This window comes from Nasonia vitripennis, chromosome 4, assembly GCF_009193385.2.
Source record: "Nasonia vitripennis strain AsymCx chromosome 4, Nvit_psr_1.1, whole genome shotgun sequence".
NCBI lineage: Eukaryota > Metazoa > Arthropoda > Insecta > Hymenoptera > Pteromalidae > Nasonia > Nasonia vitripennis.
The window spans coordinates 26920220-26937808 of record NC_045760.1 but is presented as its reverse complement, the minus strand read 5'-3'; the positions used below and the strand labels follow the sequence as shown (position 1 = coordinate 26937808).

General features: G+C 38.6%; 3 protein-coding genes and 1 long non-coding RNA gene across 6 annotated transcripts; 1 reads left to right on the top strand and 3 right to left on the bottom strand.

The window, feature by feature from the left end:
* Positions 1–8444: 8444 nt before the first annotated feature.
* Positions 8445–9331, bottom strand: LOC100302001 (venom protein L). The gene is given in 6 exon segments (NM_001161557.1): positions 8445–8663; positions 8747–8815; positions 8885–8935; positions 9013–9030; positions 9105–9128; positions 9219–9331. Coding segments are annotated over 6 exon segments (354 nt in total). The 5' UTR covers positions 9282–9331; the 3' UTR covers positions 8445–8534.
* Positions 9332–9507: 176 nt separating this feature from the next.
* LOC116417461 lies at positions 9508–12454 on the top strand. The gene is made up of 3 exons (XR_004227714.1): positions 9508–9612; positions 11943–12068; positions 12201–12454. It is a non-coding gene; the product is annotated as an uncharacterized LOC116417461 (long non-coding RNA).
* A 1426-nt stretch (positions 12455–13880) lies between these two features.
* LOC107981786 lies at positions 13881–16497 on the bottom strand. Of its 3 annotated transcripts, XR_004227713.1 has the most exons (10): positions 16249–16382; positions 16139–16179; positions 15814–16057; positions 15637–15738; positions 15519–15558; positions 15184–15427; positions 14476–15112; positions 14317–14379; positions 14156–14245; positions 13881–14088 (listed from the first exon to the last, which is right to left on the bottom strand). XR_004227713.1 is itself a non-coding variant. In XM_016988384.2 (5 exons), the coding sequence occupies exons 1-5, from the start codon at positions 16306–16308 to the stop codon at positions 13939–13941; spliced, it is 402 nt and encodes a 133-aa protein (XP_016843873.1). In that variant the 5' UTR covers positions 16309–16497; the 3' UTR covers positions 13881–13938. The 3 variants fall into 3 exon arrangements, 2 of the variants coding, with proteins under 2 accessions (XP_016843873.1, XP_031786608.1); XM_016988384.2 differs by lacking the exons at positions 14317–14379; positions 14476–15112; positions 15184–15427; positions 15519–15558; positions 15637–15738 and having other exon boundaries at positions 15995–16057; positions 16141–16179; positions 16249–16497; XM_031930748.1 differs by lacking the exons at positions 14476–15112; positions 15184–15427; positions 15519–15558; ... (2 more) ...; positions 16139–16179; positions 16249–16382 and having other exon boundaries at positions 13881–14245; positions 14317–14469.
* Positions 16498–16586: 89 nt separating this feature from the next.
* Positions 16587–17294, bottom strand: LOC100123123 (venom protein X). Its single transcript, NM_001161695.1, is given in 4 exon segments — positions 16587–16803; positions 16880–16948; positions 17036–17098; positions 17187–17294. Coding segments are annotated over 4 exon segments (339 nt in total). The 5' UTR covers positions 17250–17294; the 3' UTR covers positions 16587–16659.
* Between the last annotated feature and the right edge of the window lie 295 nt (positions 17295–17589).

Sequence of the window (17589 nt, the reverse complement as noted above, 5' to 3'; positions counted from 1 at the left end):
CTTCGTGGAAAATACTTCCAAAGGTCAAAACAGAATGTCAGGTATAGCCACAGTCTGCAATTCCATAACATCGTGCGAACCGTTATCGAGCCGGAGAACAGGGCTTATCGCGAGCGCGGAAGAACTCGTCTCTCGACAAACAAAGCCGCGACGTGTGTGCCGTTTCTCTCTCTCTCCTTCAGAAGTTTTACTCGCGAACACGGGAATTTCGTTATTGAAGCTACTTGTGCCAATTGACGCGGAATTTTTCGGCTGAAACTTTCAGCGGTTCAATATCCTCGGCTCCGAGCACGAGTCTCTTAAAAAAATATTAAATTCCGTGTACCCTACCCTATATGCATAAATCGATCCTTACTGCAGCGTGTAGTAACCCCTCGCTGAAAACAATCATAAAACTCGGGGCGCATTACAGGCACAAATTACCGGACAGGACAAATTCCCGATATACACGCGCACAAAGCGCACGGGACTGAAGTACCGCAAAGCGGGGGAGGGGGGGGCGACTTTATTATGCAGAGTCGCGAAGAGAGGAAAGCCGGCGTCACATCCTTGGAAGATCGTAAAACGTTCGTTATCACCGACAGAGTGAGACGCTCTAAATTCCAAGCAATCTCGAGCCGACGCTTATAACGTCGAGAGCCGATGTGTAGGTATGTGGAAAGTACTTAGGCGAGTTATCGCTCGCGCACGTAATCCGGAAATACACGGGAGAGAAGGAGGTTGGCCGCTTATTCGAATTTTGATCTGTGTGTGTGTGTGTGTGTGCGGAAAGTCACGTGTGGCATTTTTTTTTTCCTCGACTGTGTAAACAATATACACACGGTTTTGCCTACATAGGCTGCTTTTATCAAACGTTTCCTACTGATAAAACTCCATGGGGATCATATGTGCGGCATTGAGGAAATTTTTTACACTCCGCGTTTACTCGATGATTCAGTAATTCTGTTTACAAAGAGCGATACTTGGGGGCGTTGGATATAATACAAGCGAAAATCTATTAAATTTCACGTTTCTTCTTTCGGAAGAGTAGAAAGAAAAAAAAACGATCGTCGAACACTTACTCGATTCTCCCCCTCGATGCAGGATTTACGATCGTCGTTCCGGAATTCGGCTGAAAAATATTTCGAACCTGGCGCCAGTCGCGCGTGTGTTTTGTTTCTTTTCACGTGTGTGTGTGTCGCGTTAATCGTCCTGCGTGAGGGAAAACAGTTTGACGGAAATTTCGATGTCGTGACGACTGATGTGTGTGGTTAACGGTTTAATTAGCTTAATTACATTTTTATCGTGTAACGCTTGAAGTATACGTAAGTTTGATTTATTTTTCTGCACGCGTAAGTTAAAAACAGAACCGGCGGCAACAACAGCGTTTGATTATATCTTCCTATATCAGTTCCTTTCTTGTAACAACAAGATAAAACGAGTCTCTGAACAAATAATTCAACAAACGAGTGAACAATTATTCGATCGACACCGAATAGTTCCGATAGTCCGAAATTTCCAAAACACTTATCTCAACTCATAAGAGACACCGAAGGCTCTCCTTATCACACCCGCGAAAAAGAAGCGACTCTCGCGCATATAACATCGCTTGTAGATCTTGTAATCATAGGCTAAACAAGACACATCCGACGAGCCATTCATGAAATGCCGACGTCGACGCCCCGGCGCCGTCGCATCGTTCTCTCTTACTATTATTTTTTCGATGATTCATCGGCGCGTATTGTACGCGTGGCTCGCGTTGCACAATATTCGCGTGCAACATCCGGAGCCAGAATTTTAACTCGCGTTTGTTATATACATATAATACGCCAGTGCGGTCTGATTCTTTCTCTCGCATGTGTCCGAACTTCCGAGAAAATCGTTTTGATTTTTCGATGATTCACCGCAGAGTTGATGTATGTTATATTGTGAAAATTAAAGTAGTTCGAAGAAGAGTACGTGTTTTTCTTTTTTCTCGGTGATATAACTTGGTCAACAGAGATGATTCAAAGTGAGCGCGAGCGATCGATCGGCTTTTTGGAAGAGGCCCAACTTTTGTTTTTTATCGTTTCGTCATTGACACAGATAACGAATAGAAACGGATACGAGAGTCCACGAGCGGAAACTCGAGTAAATTTTACGATTTAACGAGATCAAATCTATTTCGCAGCTTCTATATAACAATCCTTTCTAAAGATTCGAATCGAGCCGGCCATAAATTCGATCTATAACACCAGCGCACGGCCGAAGACAAAGACCTTGAATCGACTCCAGGCACGTGCATTTTTATAAAAAAAAAAAGCCGTTCAAAATTAACCGAAACGACGAAATAAATCCGAGACACCTACGACGAGGCTCTTATCCAATCAAAGCTTCTGCATATTTTCGCCCGCGCGCGCGCGCGCGATATCATTTATACATTCCAGCATCGGTCCACAGCGCGCGTCGGCTTCTCGGAATTCCGCATAATTCCCTCGCGCGCATCCGATAACCGGAAAGAGCGCCGGCGATCGGAATTTTGGTAGCCCGCCAACATCTCCTTCTCTTATATCTAGTATACGTATGAGTATAAACGTCGATCGGCTCTGGGAGATGAGACGCTCCTATGCGGAGCCTTGACGTTGGGTTGAGGACGAGCGCTTGAAAGCCTTGTGCGCCTGTACTTTCTCTCTCGCTCGAGGCGGCGAGCCTCTTCTCTTCGATTTTTCCTCGATCTCCTCTGTGTGTCCGTCTGTGTAGTGCTGTAAGCCTGTTTTCCTCCGATTACGAGTGTCTGCAGGTGGAGATTATTATATGCGGAGGATCTTTTTTGAAAGGGAAAATTACGGTTCTGCAGGGGGCAATTTGATAATCGTTGTAAGGCTTTGCAAAGCTGCTCGTATGAGTCGGCTATGATGTGCAAGTGTGTGTGGGGGGTAATTATTCGTGGATTACGGCTGATTTTCCTGCTGCTGGGAGCGTCCGAAATTGGTACTTTAAAAAATGAGCGTATAAGCCTAATACTTACATAAAAAATATTTTTCAGATTCAACAAAATTCAATACTACATTACGATACACGTGACCTAAGTAGCACTTTTTTCCACGGCTTGAGGTTAGCAAATAAACACGCTGCAAATATGGTCTACCTAGGTCACGGATAGGCGTGACTTAAGTGTTTAAGTAAATTAAATAAAGGCTTGTCTATTTATGGATCTGATTATAAGATAACTTGAAATAGTTATAGCATGAGAGGCCCAAGCAGAGCAAACATAGGTGCCAATATACCCCTGTATTTATGCACTTAGCGCGAAGTACCCGATAAGGGAAACGATAAATAGCCTGTGCGCTACCTGTCTTCGCCAATCGAAAACCCAGAAATTTCACGCAGTCCAAAACTGTGCTTTACCTATATAAAATCTTAAATTTGTTTTGTTCACTTCAGAACGTAATGGACTCGTAAATCGTAACGTTACGTGGATCATCCGAAGCATCTCAGCCGCTCGAGGAATGCTTCACTATAATCAGAAATTAAAACGGAAAAACAAACGCTGCCGACGATTAATTTACAATTGCAAAACGCGACTCGTGCCTCCAACTATACACTCGTCTCCCTCGAGATATAGATAGGAATATTTTCAAGGCGAGCGCGGAATACATCCTCTTTTTTTTTCTCCTTCATCTCCTCCCGATGCTCAAGTGACACACTTCGGCGGGAATCTTCTTCGCATACATCCTTTCTTCAGCTGTGTAACGATATTACGGATGTATTTTTAGACTCTCCCGCGCGTCGCCCTGTGCGTTCGAGAAAAATCGCTCGATCGCAATGCTCGTCGGGCTTTTTTATTATTATTCCCGCCGCGCGGCCCTGACGGAGAAAGACGTGTCGGCGGCGCTGTGTGTTTTTTCTTCGTCGAGAGCGAGAGATAAGCTCCTAATGGCTTTTTTCCTCTCGAGTTTCTGTTTTTCATTCAGGCCTCGCTGCGAGATTGCGCACTTTCCTATATATACTGCGGTTTTTCCGCAGATTCGCTGCGCTGATGCTTTTGTTGAAAGAGCTGCGACTTTTTTCTTGTGAATTTTCTCTCCTCTCGGTATATCCTTTTGAAAGTAGATTCGAGAGAGAGAGAGAGAAAGAAAAAAAATCCTAAATCAATAAGCGATGTGGATCCTGTATAGTGTGCATAGAAAGAAAAACATCGGCAATTAAACACTCGGGAGAGCCAATATTTGCTCGCGACGCGCGCGAGAGAGGCTCGAAAAAAAGAACGAAAACATCTTATCATCGCGGAAGGGCTAATTTATTTGAAAAGCCCTTAAAGAGCGCTTCGGCGCACCCCTTCGTTCGTAGCCCCCCTTTTTACAGCGCGGATGTAAAGTTCGGTGCGATGATGCGGGTCCGCAGAGGATTTTATAGGGCGCGACGTGGATTAAAAGCTCGATTGTTCGGTTGCGTAAGAGAATTTTCGTTTTTCATTGTCGGCATTATTAATGCGGGAATATAATGTGCGACGGCTTTTTATGCAGGAGTTTATTGGGGACAAAATTTAAGGAGCGACTTATGTAACACGAGTGTAAGCTTTATGGGTCTTATTCTCGGAGATTTCATTGATAGTATTTTTCGGATGAAATTTTTCGTTTTTATATACTCGTAAATCGTTGCGACAGAGCAATTTTATGAGGCGCCGATGTACGCGTTCTTTGAAAAAAAAAGTTTATTGTCGCTGTATAAATCCAGCAGTAATTCTTCAGGCGTTTCACAAGCTTTTCTATTCACAAGTATAAAATCTAAATTTATCAATAACACACAAAAACAATTTACGAAATCCTCTTACCTGCCGCCGCAATAAATAACAATCGATTAATTACCATTACATATTCCAGACGAAAAACCTCGCGGTCAATGCCGCTCGTCTTGCGTAAAAGACCATCTCCGTATAACGTCCGAGTATCTATCGATCGAAAACACGCACATTCGAATCGATCGATCCGCGAAGAAACTTGGCTCGCCTCCACGAAGAGGAAAAAAAAAGTAATCGTCGCCGGATTCCGGCGTCTCTAACCTCCGCGAGTTTTTCGCTAAATCGAATACATAAGGTCGCGGTATTCTCGTCCCCGTAGATGGGAAAAATGTACGAGGACGAGAGAGAGAGAGAGAGAGAGAGAGAGAGAGACGCTCGATAAAGGTAATTTATACTTGTCTAACTGACTGTGTGAGGTACATTTCGTAATACGTGGAGTAAAAGTTCAGATTTTGGCCAGAATCATCTTAATTGTAAAAAAATTCACCAGAAATTCTAGTCAAAATCTGGTTAAAATTTCCGACACCACCAGACTCGAACGACCTCGGAAGAAAATGAAGAATCGAGGCCAACAATCAAAGCAACTGGGAAGCCGCTATTATCTCGAAGAAGTTCTACTACTCATCGGATTTATCGGCGCGAACACAAAGTTGACGTATTTCGCAAAATTCGCGGAAATACCACTCCGCGCAAATATCGCCCGATAACGGAACAAAGTTGCACATATATATCGACGCGTCTTTGGCTCCGCACGTGCTTAGCCTAAAGAGCGTTGTACCCGCCGCGACTCGTTATTTATCCCGGACACAAAGCACTTCTTTTATACGAACCTATATATATATATACATATGCGTGTTTCGAAGGAAGGCCGTGTTATATACACAAAGACTCGCGCGGGAAATCGTTACGCCGAATATAATGATATTCGATCGGCTTTTATATGGGCACTTGTTTTCTTATGTAAAGTCGATTTTTCGATCGTTCGCAGGAAACGGCGCATAAGCCGCTTAATGAGGTGAAACGAGCGGTTGAGAATAATTAATTTGTAAAAGTTGTTCACACGCGTGTCTTACGCAAAAAGAGCGTTTGAAATAATGAGTTATCCCCCCATGTAATTTTTCAGCAGCAACGACGTCTTCATGTTTTTTACAGTAGCCTCACGTGGCGCGACCTGAGCCATTTGAATAATTTCAAAGTAAAAAATTACAATTATTAGTAATCCTAATCGAAAAATCCACGAAGAAAGTACATATTCTATTCGCAGCCACACCCACACACGGGCATCTTATCCTCGTCGCGTTAATAAAGCGCGAAGCAGCTCGCTTCGCGGAAAAAGAGCAGTAGAGCCGGCGGAAATTCGCGCGCCGAGAGCTGAGCGTAGCAGTCGCTTTTGAACTTAATGGATGACGAGGCGTGGGATAATGTAGGCCAGTCGTCGCGGCGGTTCGCTCTTTGCGATGCAGATAAACTCGACTCGCGCTGTGAACTCTGAAAACGAGAGACGCTTGATATGTGCTTTGAGGAAAAGCTGCGCAGATATGATCGAAATTTTATAACGAAAACGTGTACGATTATTTCTTACAATAAGTATAGACAAAAGCTCGTAACAATTTGCTATATCAGCATCGGCGCAAAATCTCTCTTGTAATATCCATCTGACAATTGCTGAGCGCGCACGTGCCGCCTGTAATGAATAATCGCTGTCTCGACTGCATCGGAGCAGATCGTTTATATTTTCAGGTGCGGGCGGCCGATATATCACTCCGGTGATTTTTTTCACTCCGCGCGTGAATGCACATGCATACATAGAAATGCCGTCGAACAGCGATTTCGCATTAGTTATACATATGGTTCGAGCTGCATAAGTAGATGTATAGTTTTAATAAATAAGTAAAAATGTTGAAATCCAGCGCATGAATGAGGACGTTCATATTATACGCGCACGTGTTTCCAGTCGTTAAAGTATCCGCCGCAGCTTCAATATTAAGTGCCGCATCGCAGGAATGCCCGCAACAAAGGAGCCCCGTCAAAGAGTCGCGGCGAGCGTATTATATGCGTGTGTATACATTAAGCTCGAGCGAGATAATGAAATGTGCGCGCGGGATTTGCATGGAGTTTCGGAGAGAAAATCGCGCGAGTGTGTACTTTCACTTCTCCGCGGATTATAATATAAGTGACATTGACCCCCCTAGGGGTACGCTTACCGACTGCGCTCGTCGATTTTTACGAGGCTGGCCTCGATTTTCCACGCTTAGGAAGAAAAATCTGGTTTGGAAAATTCGTCCACTTTGTATTCAGCGCAGTAGCCGACATCATCAAAGACCACCGGAGGCGCGAGAACGATCGTGCATGTACCCTTTGGCGCACCCCTGTAACGCACCAGTAAAATCTTCGTTAAACTAAAACTCGTCTATTTTCCAAGCCGTCGCCTCTCGGATCGGATAATTCCTCTCTCGGCCCCTTATTTCCCTCTCCTTCTCCCGCATCGGATCCTTCTGTCATCCGCGCTCTAGCCTTGCGCGACGACAATCTGACAGGAGCGCGTCGAATCTCCCGCGCGCGTCTATTCTCTCACTTGTTATACTCGCGCGTATAGGGGGCGACCGTCTGTATACAGAAAAAAAGGCGCTCTTTCGTATGCAAATGAGACTTTTCGGTGCATAATGCAGGTCCATCCCAATTTCCTTATGCTAATAATATTCTCTAAAGCCGCGCTCGGCGACCTGCTTACATTCCAAGTGCACAGAAGACTGCACCTGACCGCGCCCCCTTAAGGGACCGTTTCGTTTTTTTTTTGTTTTATTGTTCCTTTGATTTACGAGCCGCGTATGTGAAGCTAGGGAGGATTTATAGACGATGCTCACATACACGCACGGGGATTATATTGTGCGCACACCGCAATTAGAATTAGAAAGCGCGGGTGCAGCCTTTGTGCGTACGTGTATTTTCTCCTGTAAATATTTGGTCACTTTGCGGCTGAATTAAACGCGGTGTATCCTATTACAAGGATTATATATCCAGGAAATTTCTTCAGCTCGGCGCGATAAATAAAACGAGCGAGAGAAAGAAATAAAATTATAATTGCAGATGATAATTCGAGCTTCCAGCCGATCGCGACGATTTGTCGAGCAGAAAGGAGCAAGTGCCCGCGCGCAAGTTGGAACTCGTTAGGGAGCGCGCCGAACACAGAGCAGCCCTCTGTCTTATACTGCTCGCTCGCATATAGTATATCTGGTATGCGAAGCGGCGGCCTGGAAAATGGGGGCTGCGCGATTTCTCTCAGCGACGCGGAAAAGGGTCGTCGTCGGCGTCGTATACAGCGCCGGGGGTGGAGTCGTCGTTGCGGCTTTATATCCTCGAAAATGACTTTGTTAGACGGCTATCTATGCGAATGGCGCGCGGGGGCGAGAGAGAGAGAGAGAGAGAGAGAGAGAGAGAGAGAGAGAGAGAGAAAGAGAAAGAGAGCAGCGAGTTATGCGCACAGCGCCGGACACGAAACTTTTTCAACTTTTTATGGGATAGGATATTGGACTTTTTTACTGGATATACGAGAGTTTTTATGGGACACGATATATCGGCTATTTGCTGATGCAAGTTTTGTTTATTGTTCCATCCGGTATGCGCGATGAGAAATTTTATCGCTTTTATAGGTGGAGAAGAGACCGTCGGGGAGCATTGAAACGCATTTATTTGGTATTTCTTTATTTCTAGTATCGTATAGAGGTTGAAGATTATATGGGAATATATACTTATTTTTCAATTCAAATCGACGATATTAAGCTGCGGAACCGTGTTCGTGTTGCTGGTCGTATTCTACTTTCGATTTCGCATACAGTTCTTCAATCAAGGCCTTGATTTGCTCATCCGACGTCTTGTTATCGCACAGAAAACTTTTCATAATTAACTAAAAGGTATAAAACGAAAAATTATGCGAATCTGTTGAAATTTTATGTATTGTTCGCGTACAGGAATGTTAAAATATATTACCAGGCAGACGGCTTCGCCTTTATTTTGCTCTTTGCAATACTTTGCATGATTTTTGCAATTGAGATGGTTCTAGAAGGAGAGAATTAGTATACAGTATGTAATTAAGAAATAATAACACTTTGAATAGCTAGTTTGTACCTTCTGGACTTGTTCTTCTATAGAATGTTTAAAACCTTCGATGATGGTAATCTAAAAAATACTTACATTATCATGACATATTCTATAGTAAAAATCCATTTTCATCGTAAAATTGTATAAATATTTACAGGAATCTCATTTTCGTGCTGTAAAATAATAAATTGTATTTTATTAGTTGAATTCTAAAAACAAGTTTTTTGAACAGAAAGTATCTACTTACGTCGTCATCTTCTATGTCTTGTGCCTGACAAAAAGCAAAAGCATAAAGTTGTTATAAGATGTCAGAAAATAATGATTTATATAATATTGTCCCAGAATGCAGGGAATGCCATACCTTTGCCGATACGCCTAAGAGAACAACGAATCCTACGACAAGAAAAACTTTTAGCTTCAACATATTGCACGAATACTTTTCCAAAACTCACTGACTGTTCTAGAAACTGCAATGAAACAATTCTCATAAAGTTGCCTGTGTGTTCGACGCATAAGGAAATTAATACTGCACGAAATGTATCGGTCATGCATGTAATAATAATAAAACAGCTATTTTGCAGGCTATTAAATTTTTATACTTCCTTTTATTATATTACGAAAAAAATTCTACTAAGAGTTTAGCATTGTTATTTCAATATTACACATCTTACCCAGTGTGTACTAAAGATGTAAAGTGGACTTTTTTAGACCGTGTGATACCTGTTAATGCAACAAGTTTTGTTTATTATTATACTGTATGTTTATAATTGTATGCGTAATGAGGAATTTATAGCATGTAGATAGTTTATTGTTAAAAATAAGGAAAGAAGATTTATTTTGCAATTCAAATCATCGGACACTTAAATATAGAAAATAATAAACTGTAAAACATATCTGTTCGTATTCTCATTTTTATTTTGAATAACAGTTTTATTTTTCTTTACCAAATACATTTTTTTACATTTGAATCATAAATTTATTTTGAAATCAATTAAGTATAATCTATCAATCTTTAAAGTAAAAAAAGTCATGCAAATTAATTGAAAAATTTTAAATAATGAAACATAAAAATATATTACGAAGCAGTCGGCTAGACCCTTGAATGTTTCTTCACAAAATTTTTCATAATTTTGGCAGTCGAGATTATTCTAGAAAAAATAAATGTATAGTATGGTGCGAATTTTGAATGACTAAAAGACACTTATGAAACTGGTGTGTATATGTATACCTCCTGAGCTATTTTTCTAGACCTCTATAAAATTGAATGGTTTGGAGCTAAAAAATACATGCTTTGTTAGGATATTATAGTACAGCAAATATATAATTTTCATTTTATTTGAAATTCGACTTTTCTTATGCCAGGGTGGAAAGTATAGTTTGTACATAATTTATAATATCAGGGGTAAAAACACAACCTGACATTTAAATTTTGCAACAAATATATTATGCCTGTGGCAGTTTCCTAATGTGAGATAATGTGTTTGTTCGTTTACTGTGACCCACTTGAACAGAGAAACATTTACTCACATCATGAAGATCTTGATTCTGAGCCTGACAAAAAAAAACAAAATAGAGTAAAGTTCTTGTATAAAATATTATATTACAAAATAAATAATTCCAATATTGCTCTAGAATGTAAAAAGATATCGTCATACCTTCATCGAGACACTCAGAAGTACAACGAATTCTACCACAAGATAAACTTTTAACTTCAATATATTTCATGAATACTATTCTAAAACTTCAGAAAATCAGAAAATATTCTTATAAATTTATACTCGTGAGTGAGCTTGTATGCTCAACATGCAAGGAAATTAATACTGCCTGAGATACATTAGCCACACATGTAATACTAATAAAACAACTATTTTTTAAGAGATTACATATTTATATTTCTGTTTACTGCGAAAAATTCTATCAAGAATTCAACATTGTTCTTTTAAATATACATCTTGTCTAGCAAAAAATTGTTATATTAGATTGATTTACCAAAATGGTCTAAATTCTTTAGTTTTATATATCATGTAACAGAGAAGTTGCGTTGTTTCTATTATCGAGGCTTTTTTGAAAATCTAATTTTCACATGTTTTGTATTTCTAGAGTCCTTTCTTTAAAAAGTGTGCGAAGCGCACTTAGATTTTCCAGTACATGAAATTAATTAAATGAAAGCTTTTTTTCGGCACGATAGCTGCTATTTCTGCTTACGTAAATTTTGTTTATTGTTATTCACTATATTATTGGTAACGAGGAATTTTCAGGTATTATAAAAAAAATTATTTGTAAGTATTAAATATATTTGGTAAGTAATTTTCTTCCCATGAATTTAGGTTGAAAGTGAGGGAAAAGTATTTATTTTCTTTTTAATCAAAATAATTATTTTCTTTAAGGAAAATGATAAAGTCTTTACAAATCTTTGACCTGAGCTCTTCGTTTTGCTCTAATTTTTACTAAGTGAAATAATTTTTTTCCTAAATTATAAAGCTTACCATTTCATTATCAGATTATTTCGAAATTAATTTCGCCGGATTAGTTTTTGGCGTAGGCACCTACTCAAAAGTACACAATAAATGATGAAACGCTGACTAAAAAGTAAATAAATCATGCAAATCTTTTGAAATAATGAAAATAAATTAATAATGAAGATATATATAGAATCATAATACCAAGCAAGATTCTGGAAACTGGGATCGATCTTGACAGTATTTCATATAGTTACGGCAATCGAGATTATACTACAAAAATAAAGAATTAGACATAATATAAATTTAGAACAAAAAATTTCGTATAAAACCATTGTATACCTTCTTAGCCTCTGCTTCTAGAATTTTGTTAACTTCAAGAGTATAAATCTAAAAGATGCGCGCTATATGTTATGAGACTATGATAACAAATAAAATTCAAAATAATTTTACAAATTAACACTAATATCATATTCGCCATAAAATAAGTAAAATGAACATTATTGTAATAAGTTGACCCTGCACTTGTTTTAACAGAAAATGTTTATTTACGTCGTGATCATCTTGATTTTGAGCCTAGAAAAGCAAAATAATTAATTGCAATCGAATACTGCTCTGAAATTCAGAAAAAAATGCCATACCATTACTGAGACGCCCAAGAGAATAACGAATCCTACACCAAGGAAAACGTTCAACTTCGACATATTCCAGAAATATTTTTCTAAAACTGACTGACAGTTCTAGAAACTACGGTGAAAACATTCTTACAAAATTACTCATGTAATAGTAATAAAACAGCTTTTTTGCAAGCTATTAAATTTTTACATCTTTCTGTTTGCTGTATTGTCGAAACTTTTTAACAATATTGTCAATCTATTTTGTAGGTATATCTGAGGGGCAATTTACACGGCAAGAAAGGAATCACAAGCTTTCGATAAGTTATTCAACAAGATGGTGGCGTCTTTTGTGGTCAAATTTTTTATTGTTATAAAATCAGATTAGGGTATACTGGGAGCAACAAATGCGCATAGTGATCCGCGCAATAAGCAATAAATGGCGTTTGTCGCATCTCCCCTAAATATAAAATTAATTCATCATCAAGCTTCCATAAATTCAAAGCTAACGCCCAATTCCTTCACCACTCTTCCATCCATATTCCATAATGAAATACCTCCCGAGCAGTAACAACTCCACTAAAAAGGGTGTCACGACGTCACGAATCTCCGACAAAGCTCTCAATAAACCCCACACCCACCACCGAGATAAAAAAAGAGCCTTAGAACGCCAAGAAGCATAAAATATAATCAATCCAAATCGAACAATGCGAGTAGCGAACCTCAACAAAAATGGAGCACAGCTGGTCGTCCCTGAATTCGTTCTCCATATACCCAGGCCTCAATCCCAAGCGGAAAGAGTCGAGAGCCGTTTTAGGAAACGCGTTTTGCAATATCTCGCGCGCAGCGTTCTACACACATCCAGAGAGCTTATACGAGAGCGCGCCGAGCGGCTTGTCGCGACAAAGAGAGCCAAAGTTTACGTTAGATAAGGCTCTCGACTTTCCCGCCGCTGCGCCTTGCAAACACAAGAAAGAGCTCGATCCCGCGCGCAAGCAAGCAAACGGCTTTGTTTAGGTTTTCTCTCTCTCTCTTCGCTGAGTAAGATTATTAGCCAAAGGAACGACTATAGCGGCTTATTTAAAAAAGATAAGGAAAATAGTCGTCGATGTGTGCGCGCTGCACTAGGCCAAGCACGCGCGCGCGAGAACGCCCCTCGAATGCCGGCTGATATCGGCTTTTGTTGGCTTTATCGATGCGTGTATTGGATATGTAAGCGCTTTGATTGATTACATTCGAGTAGGTTTTTCTTGAAAATAGAACGATAAGGTTTTCCCGCTCGGATCGACGCGTTTGAATTTCCCGCCGGATGAAAAATTCCTTTCTTTGCGTGCGCCTCGCGCATACGAAACAGCAAATCTCGTAGAGAACCTTGGCACAACGCACGATTTTCAATCCTCCGGCAGTACTCACACAGAGCCGAAGGTTTCACAAGAAAGGCGGCAGACTCGAGAAACGGTTAAGCTCTCCTCCTCATTTCGCAGCGGAATTGATTTTTCTCTTTCTCTCTTGACGTTACATAAAGATCACTCCTCGAGAAGCCGAGTTGCCACAAGGTCACCTAGACCCTTGCTCTCCGTGAATGTGTGCGCGTATATGTGTGTGGATTCGCCCTCGGGTTAGGCGAAGCCGGAACGCGAGGAATGCAGGATGAAAAAAAGGAGCGACCGCAAAGAGAAAGGAAGAGCATAGAGGGACCATCGGGGAGCGACTCGAGAGAGCTTGGATATGCGAAACTACTTCCTCGTTCGAAAAGGCTTTTTGGCCCCCGTCGCGCGAGAGCGCGTCTTCATTCTGCTGTATACGGCTGCTGGCTTCTTTTTTATCTCTGGACTTTTGCTCGTGTAGGAGAGAGGGACTTGTGAAGTTATCACCCTTTCGGAGTTTTTACTGCTCGGGGAGGTATTTCAATGGACGGACGCTGGTTTTTAAAGAGAACAAAACGCGGGGTGAATTGTTTTTGTAATTTATTGAACGGACGCCGCGACATTGTGGTTGCAGAAATTAATTAATTATTAATCGTAGTCGGAGGATGACTTGGTGGGAGGTGGTGCTGGAGTAGTCGCTGGAGGGCCGAATGGTCCGTGTCCTCTTGCGGTATTGTAGATGTAGCCCGAAACTTCTTTGCATTGTCGCACAAGTAATTTTTTATACCGATCTCCAAAACGATTAATGTTAATGTATGATAGTTGCACTTTAAGTAATTTTTAATCAAATGACGATACCTCGCGCAAAACTCTGAAGAACGACGTTTCGTAGTAAGGCGACTTATCTTGAATGCAGTAATCCAAGTGATTCTCACGAGTGAGATTATTCTGTGATGGGAAATAATGTATCAATTTATTGTAGTGTATCATGGTTTAAAAAGATTAACAATAATAAAAACCTCTTTTGTTCTAACTTCATATAAGTTCTTCATAGCTGCTATACCAGAGGCTCTAGTTGTTTCCTGAAAGCGGTGAAAACAAGTTTGTGTAAATTAGTTGATGAGTTTAGCAAAATTTTATCATGTTCATAAAAAATTAGTACAAGAAATTTATCTCACATTGACTACATAATTGCCAGCCGATGTTCAAAAGTTTAAAACAATTACTCACTATTGCCGTTACAATGGAAATGAAATATCCAAAGACGCAAAAAATTGCCAACTTCAACATTTTTATTCAATGTTGTTTTCTCTTGCAGAAGTTTTTCCACATATACCTCTGCATTTTTTCAACACTTGTGTATTTGTATTTCAAATAGTTTATTTGTCACGTGCAGAAAAATAGGGAAAAATGTTTATATAATACAATTAATGCTACGTTCCTCACAACAGCTCAAAACTTGGCGATTCAGAAAATTTTCTTACAATTGAAGATACAAAATTAACTATCAACTAGCTATTTGTTTTTGATATGTAAATTCAGACACATGACGTATGTGGGTAAGTTTTCATGCTTTATTCACGTCATTTGAATCAAACTAAATTGATTTCGTTTTCATATTCTTACAAGCTAATAATTTCACAGTATAAATTGTAAGAAATGAATTAACTATTCGGTTTATGGTGTGGTGGTTGTAGGACTGAAAGCTCCGTGTCTTCTTGTGGTATCGTATATGTAGCCTGACACTTTATCGTATAACTGTGCAAAAGCTTCGCCATCCTTTACATTGTTGCACAAATAACCTTTGATGCTGACCTACAAATCGATCAGAAAATGTAATTAAATCCATGCAATTCTGCTATTTTAGTTTAATGGCGTGACAATACCTCACACAAAATTTAAAAAATCGACGTTTCATAATCAGACGGCTTATCTTTAGTGCAGTAACTCAAGTAATTCTCGCAAGTAAGGTTCTCCTACAACGAAAAAAATATATATTTAATTTTGCTATACTTATTAAATTTAAAAAATGGTATGAAAAGGTATTAAATCAATTATAATAAAAAACTCTTTTATTTTGTTTTCAAATACTCTCTTCATAACTGCGATACCGGAATTTCTGATTTGTTCCTGAAATAGTTGATAACAGACTCGTGTTAATAAATTAACTATAGTCAAAGTAATCATCATCTTTATAACAAAGATCAGAAAATCATCTTACATTGACTACATAATCTCCATACAGTGTTTTTATAGTGTTCCTACAAACAGAGTAAAGTCATAAAGAGATGAAAACTAATGATTTAAATTAATCCATATAGTTTTAAGCAATTGCTTACCGTTGCTGCATCGTCATTAATATAACCCGAAGTTTTATCGTATAACTTGGCAAGAGGTTCGCCATCCTTGGCATTGTCACACAAGTAACCTTTGATACCGACCTGTAAATGGATAAAAAAATTTAATTAAAATCATACAAAGCTGCTAATTTTAACGATTCAACTGAACGACAATACCTCACATAAATTTCTGAAATACGTTGTATTATAATTAGGTGACTTGTATTCTTCTCCGCAGTAATTTAAGTAATTCTCGCAAGTAAGATTATTCACGAGAAGTATATATCATCATTTAATATTGATCAGCGTATTAAAGTTTAAGAATAATTCAAGAAGACAATCAGTTAGTTATATAAACCTCTTTTGTTCTAATTTCAAATTGGCGCTTCATAGCTACGATAACGTAACTTCGTATATTGTCCTACAATTATTCAACATTTATAAAAAAAAGTGGTCAAGCATGATGATTATGTTTAAAACAAATACAAGCAAATTATACTACACTATTTTGGTAGTCGTCGGGGATGTTTTTACAAGATATTCCTACAAATATAGTAAAAAAAATGAGGGAAGAAAAAATAATGATTTCAATAGTTTTCAACGATCGCTCACCGTTGATGTTATTTTAAAAATGAAAATTCCCACAGAACAAAAAATTGCCAGCTTCAGCATTTTTTTAGTTTAAATGCTCTTGTCTCTTGCAGAAATTTGTTTACTTATGTTTCTACGTTTGCAAAAATAATATCTTTATATACCTATTTTTTTGCATACAGTTTATGATTCAGCGCAATAAAATAGTATAGATGTCACGCGTCGCGATTGTATGAAATTTTTTGTACAATCATTTTGTATAATAGAAATTAAATGACGAAAAAAGCCAATTATATTAGCTCTGAATTTTACTCAAAAGGTATTTCAGATTTCAGCCTTTAATACATACAACTAATTGATTTAGGTTTGCAATTTATTAATAACATAATAATCCACACATGTTATACAATCATTTGGAAAACAAAATTTAATTTAATTCTCGGAGGACTTGATGGGTGGTTCATCAGAAGTTCTGTTGGCTACTAGAGGTAATAAGGCTGCTTTGAATTGATCATATAATTGATCGAAAGCTTCACCGTCCCTTATGTTGTCGCATACATAGCCCTTCATGATAATCTAAAAATGAATGTAAAATTATCGTTGAAATGTTCATACAGTTGTTGCTCTGAATGGCTCGAATTAGCAATCATACCTGGCAGTAAATACTAAGATGTGAACTTTTGCAGTATTCTGTTAAATAATTCTCGCAAGTCAAATTGTTCTGTAATGAAGTACATAACAATTGTGTGTCAATGTTATTATTTTTAAAACCTAAATTATGAATTAAATTAAAAAACTTTTGAAATACCTCTTCTACCACCATTTTTGTATAACTTTTGGTTTGGTTTATTTGAGATCGTCGGTCATCTTCCTGCAATGTTTGAAATGAAGATTAACCTATCTAAACTTATATTAATATATTACGGTTAAAAAACTGGCGTTTTTAAAAAATTGCTTACTGATGCTGCATTCAAATTAACAAAGGCCAACCCAAATACGCAAAAAATTATAAACTTGTACATTTTTAATTTAATAGTTACCGTTTTTCCGATAAATTTTCTAGAGTTAAAATTCGAAATGCCAACCGCCTAATATATACCATTTTTCCAAGGCCTCGATATTTTTCGTGTCGTAAAATTATTAATTCGTCATGCAAAGAATAAATGTGCGAAATAATCTTATCAACAGAGTTGCAAATTTTTGCTAATGCGACATCCATGTTTTGAATTATTGAAAATCTAACTAAAAAATAACTTTGAATGAACCATATTTTTAAATATTTCAACAGTGAATAAATAATTAGAAATTCTGCGGGCCTATCTTAAAAGTACAATTATCGCTTGTCATGAATACCAAGCATTA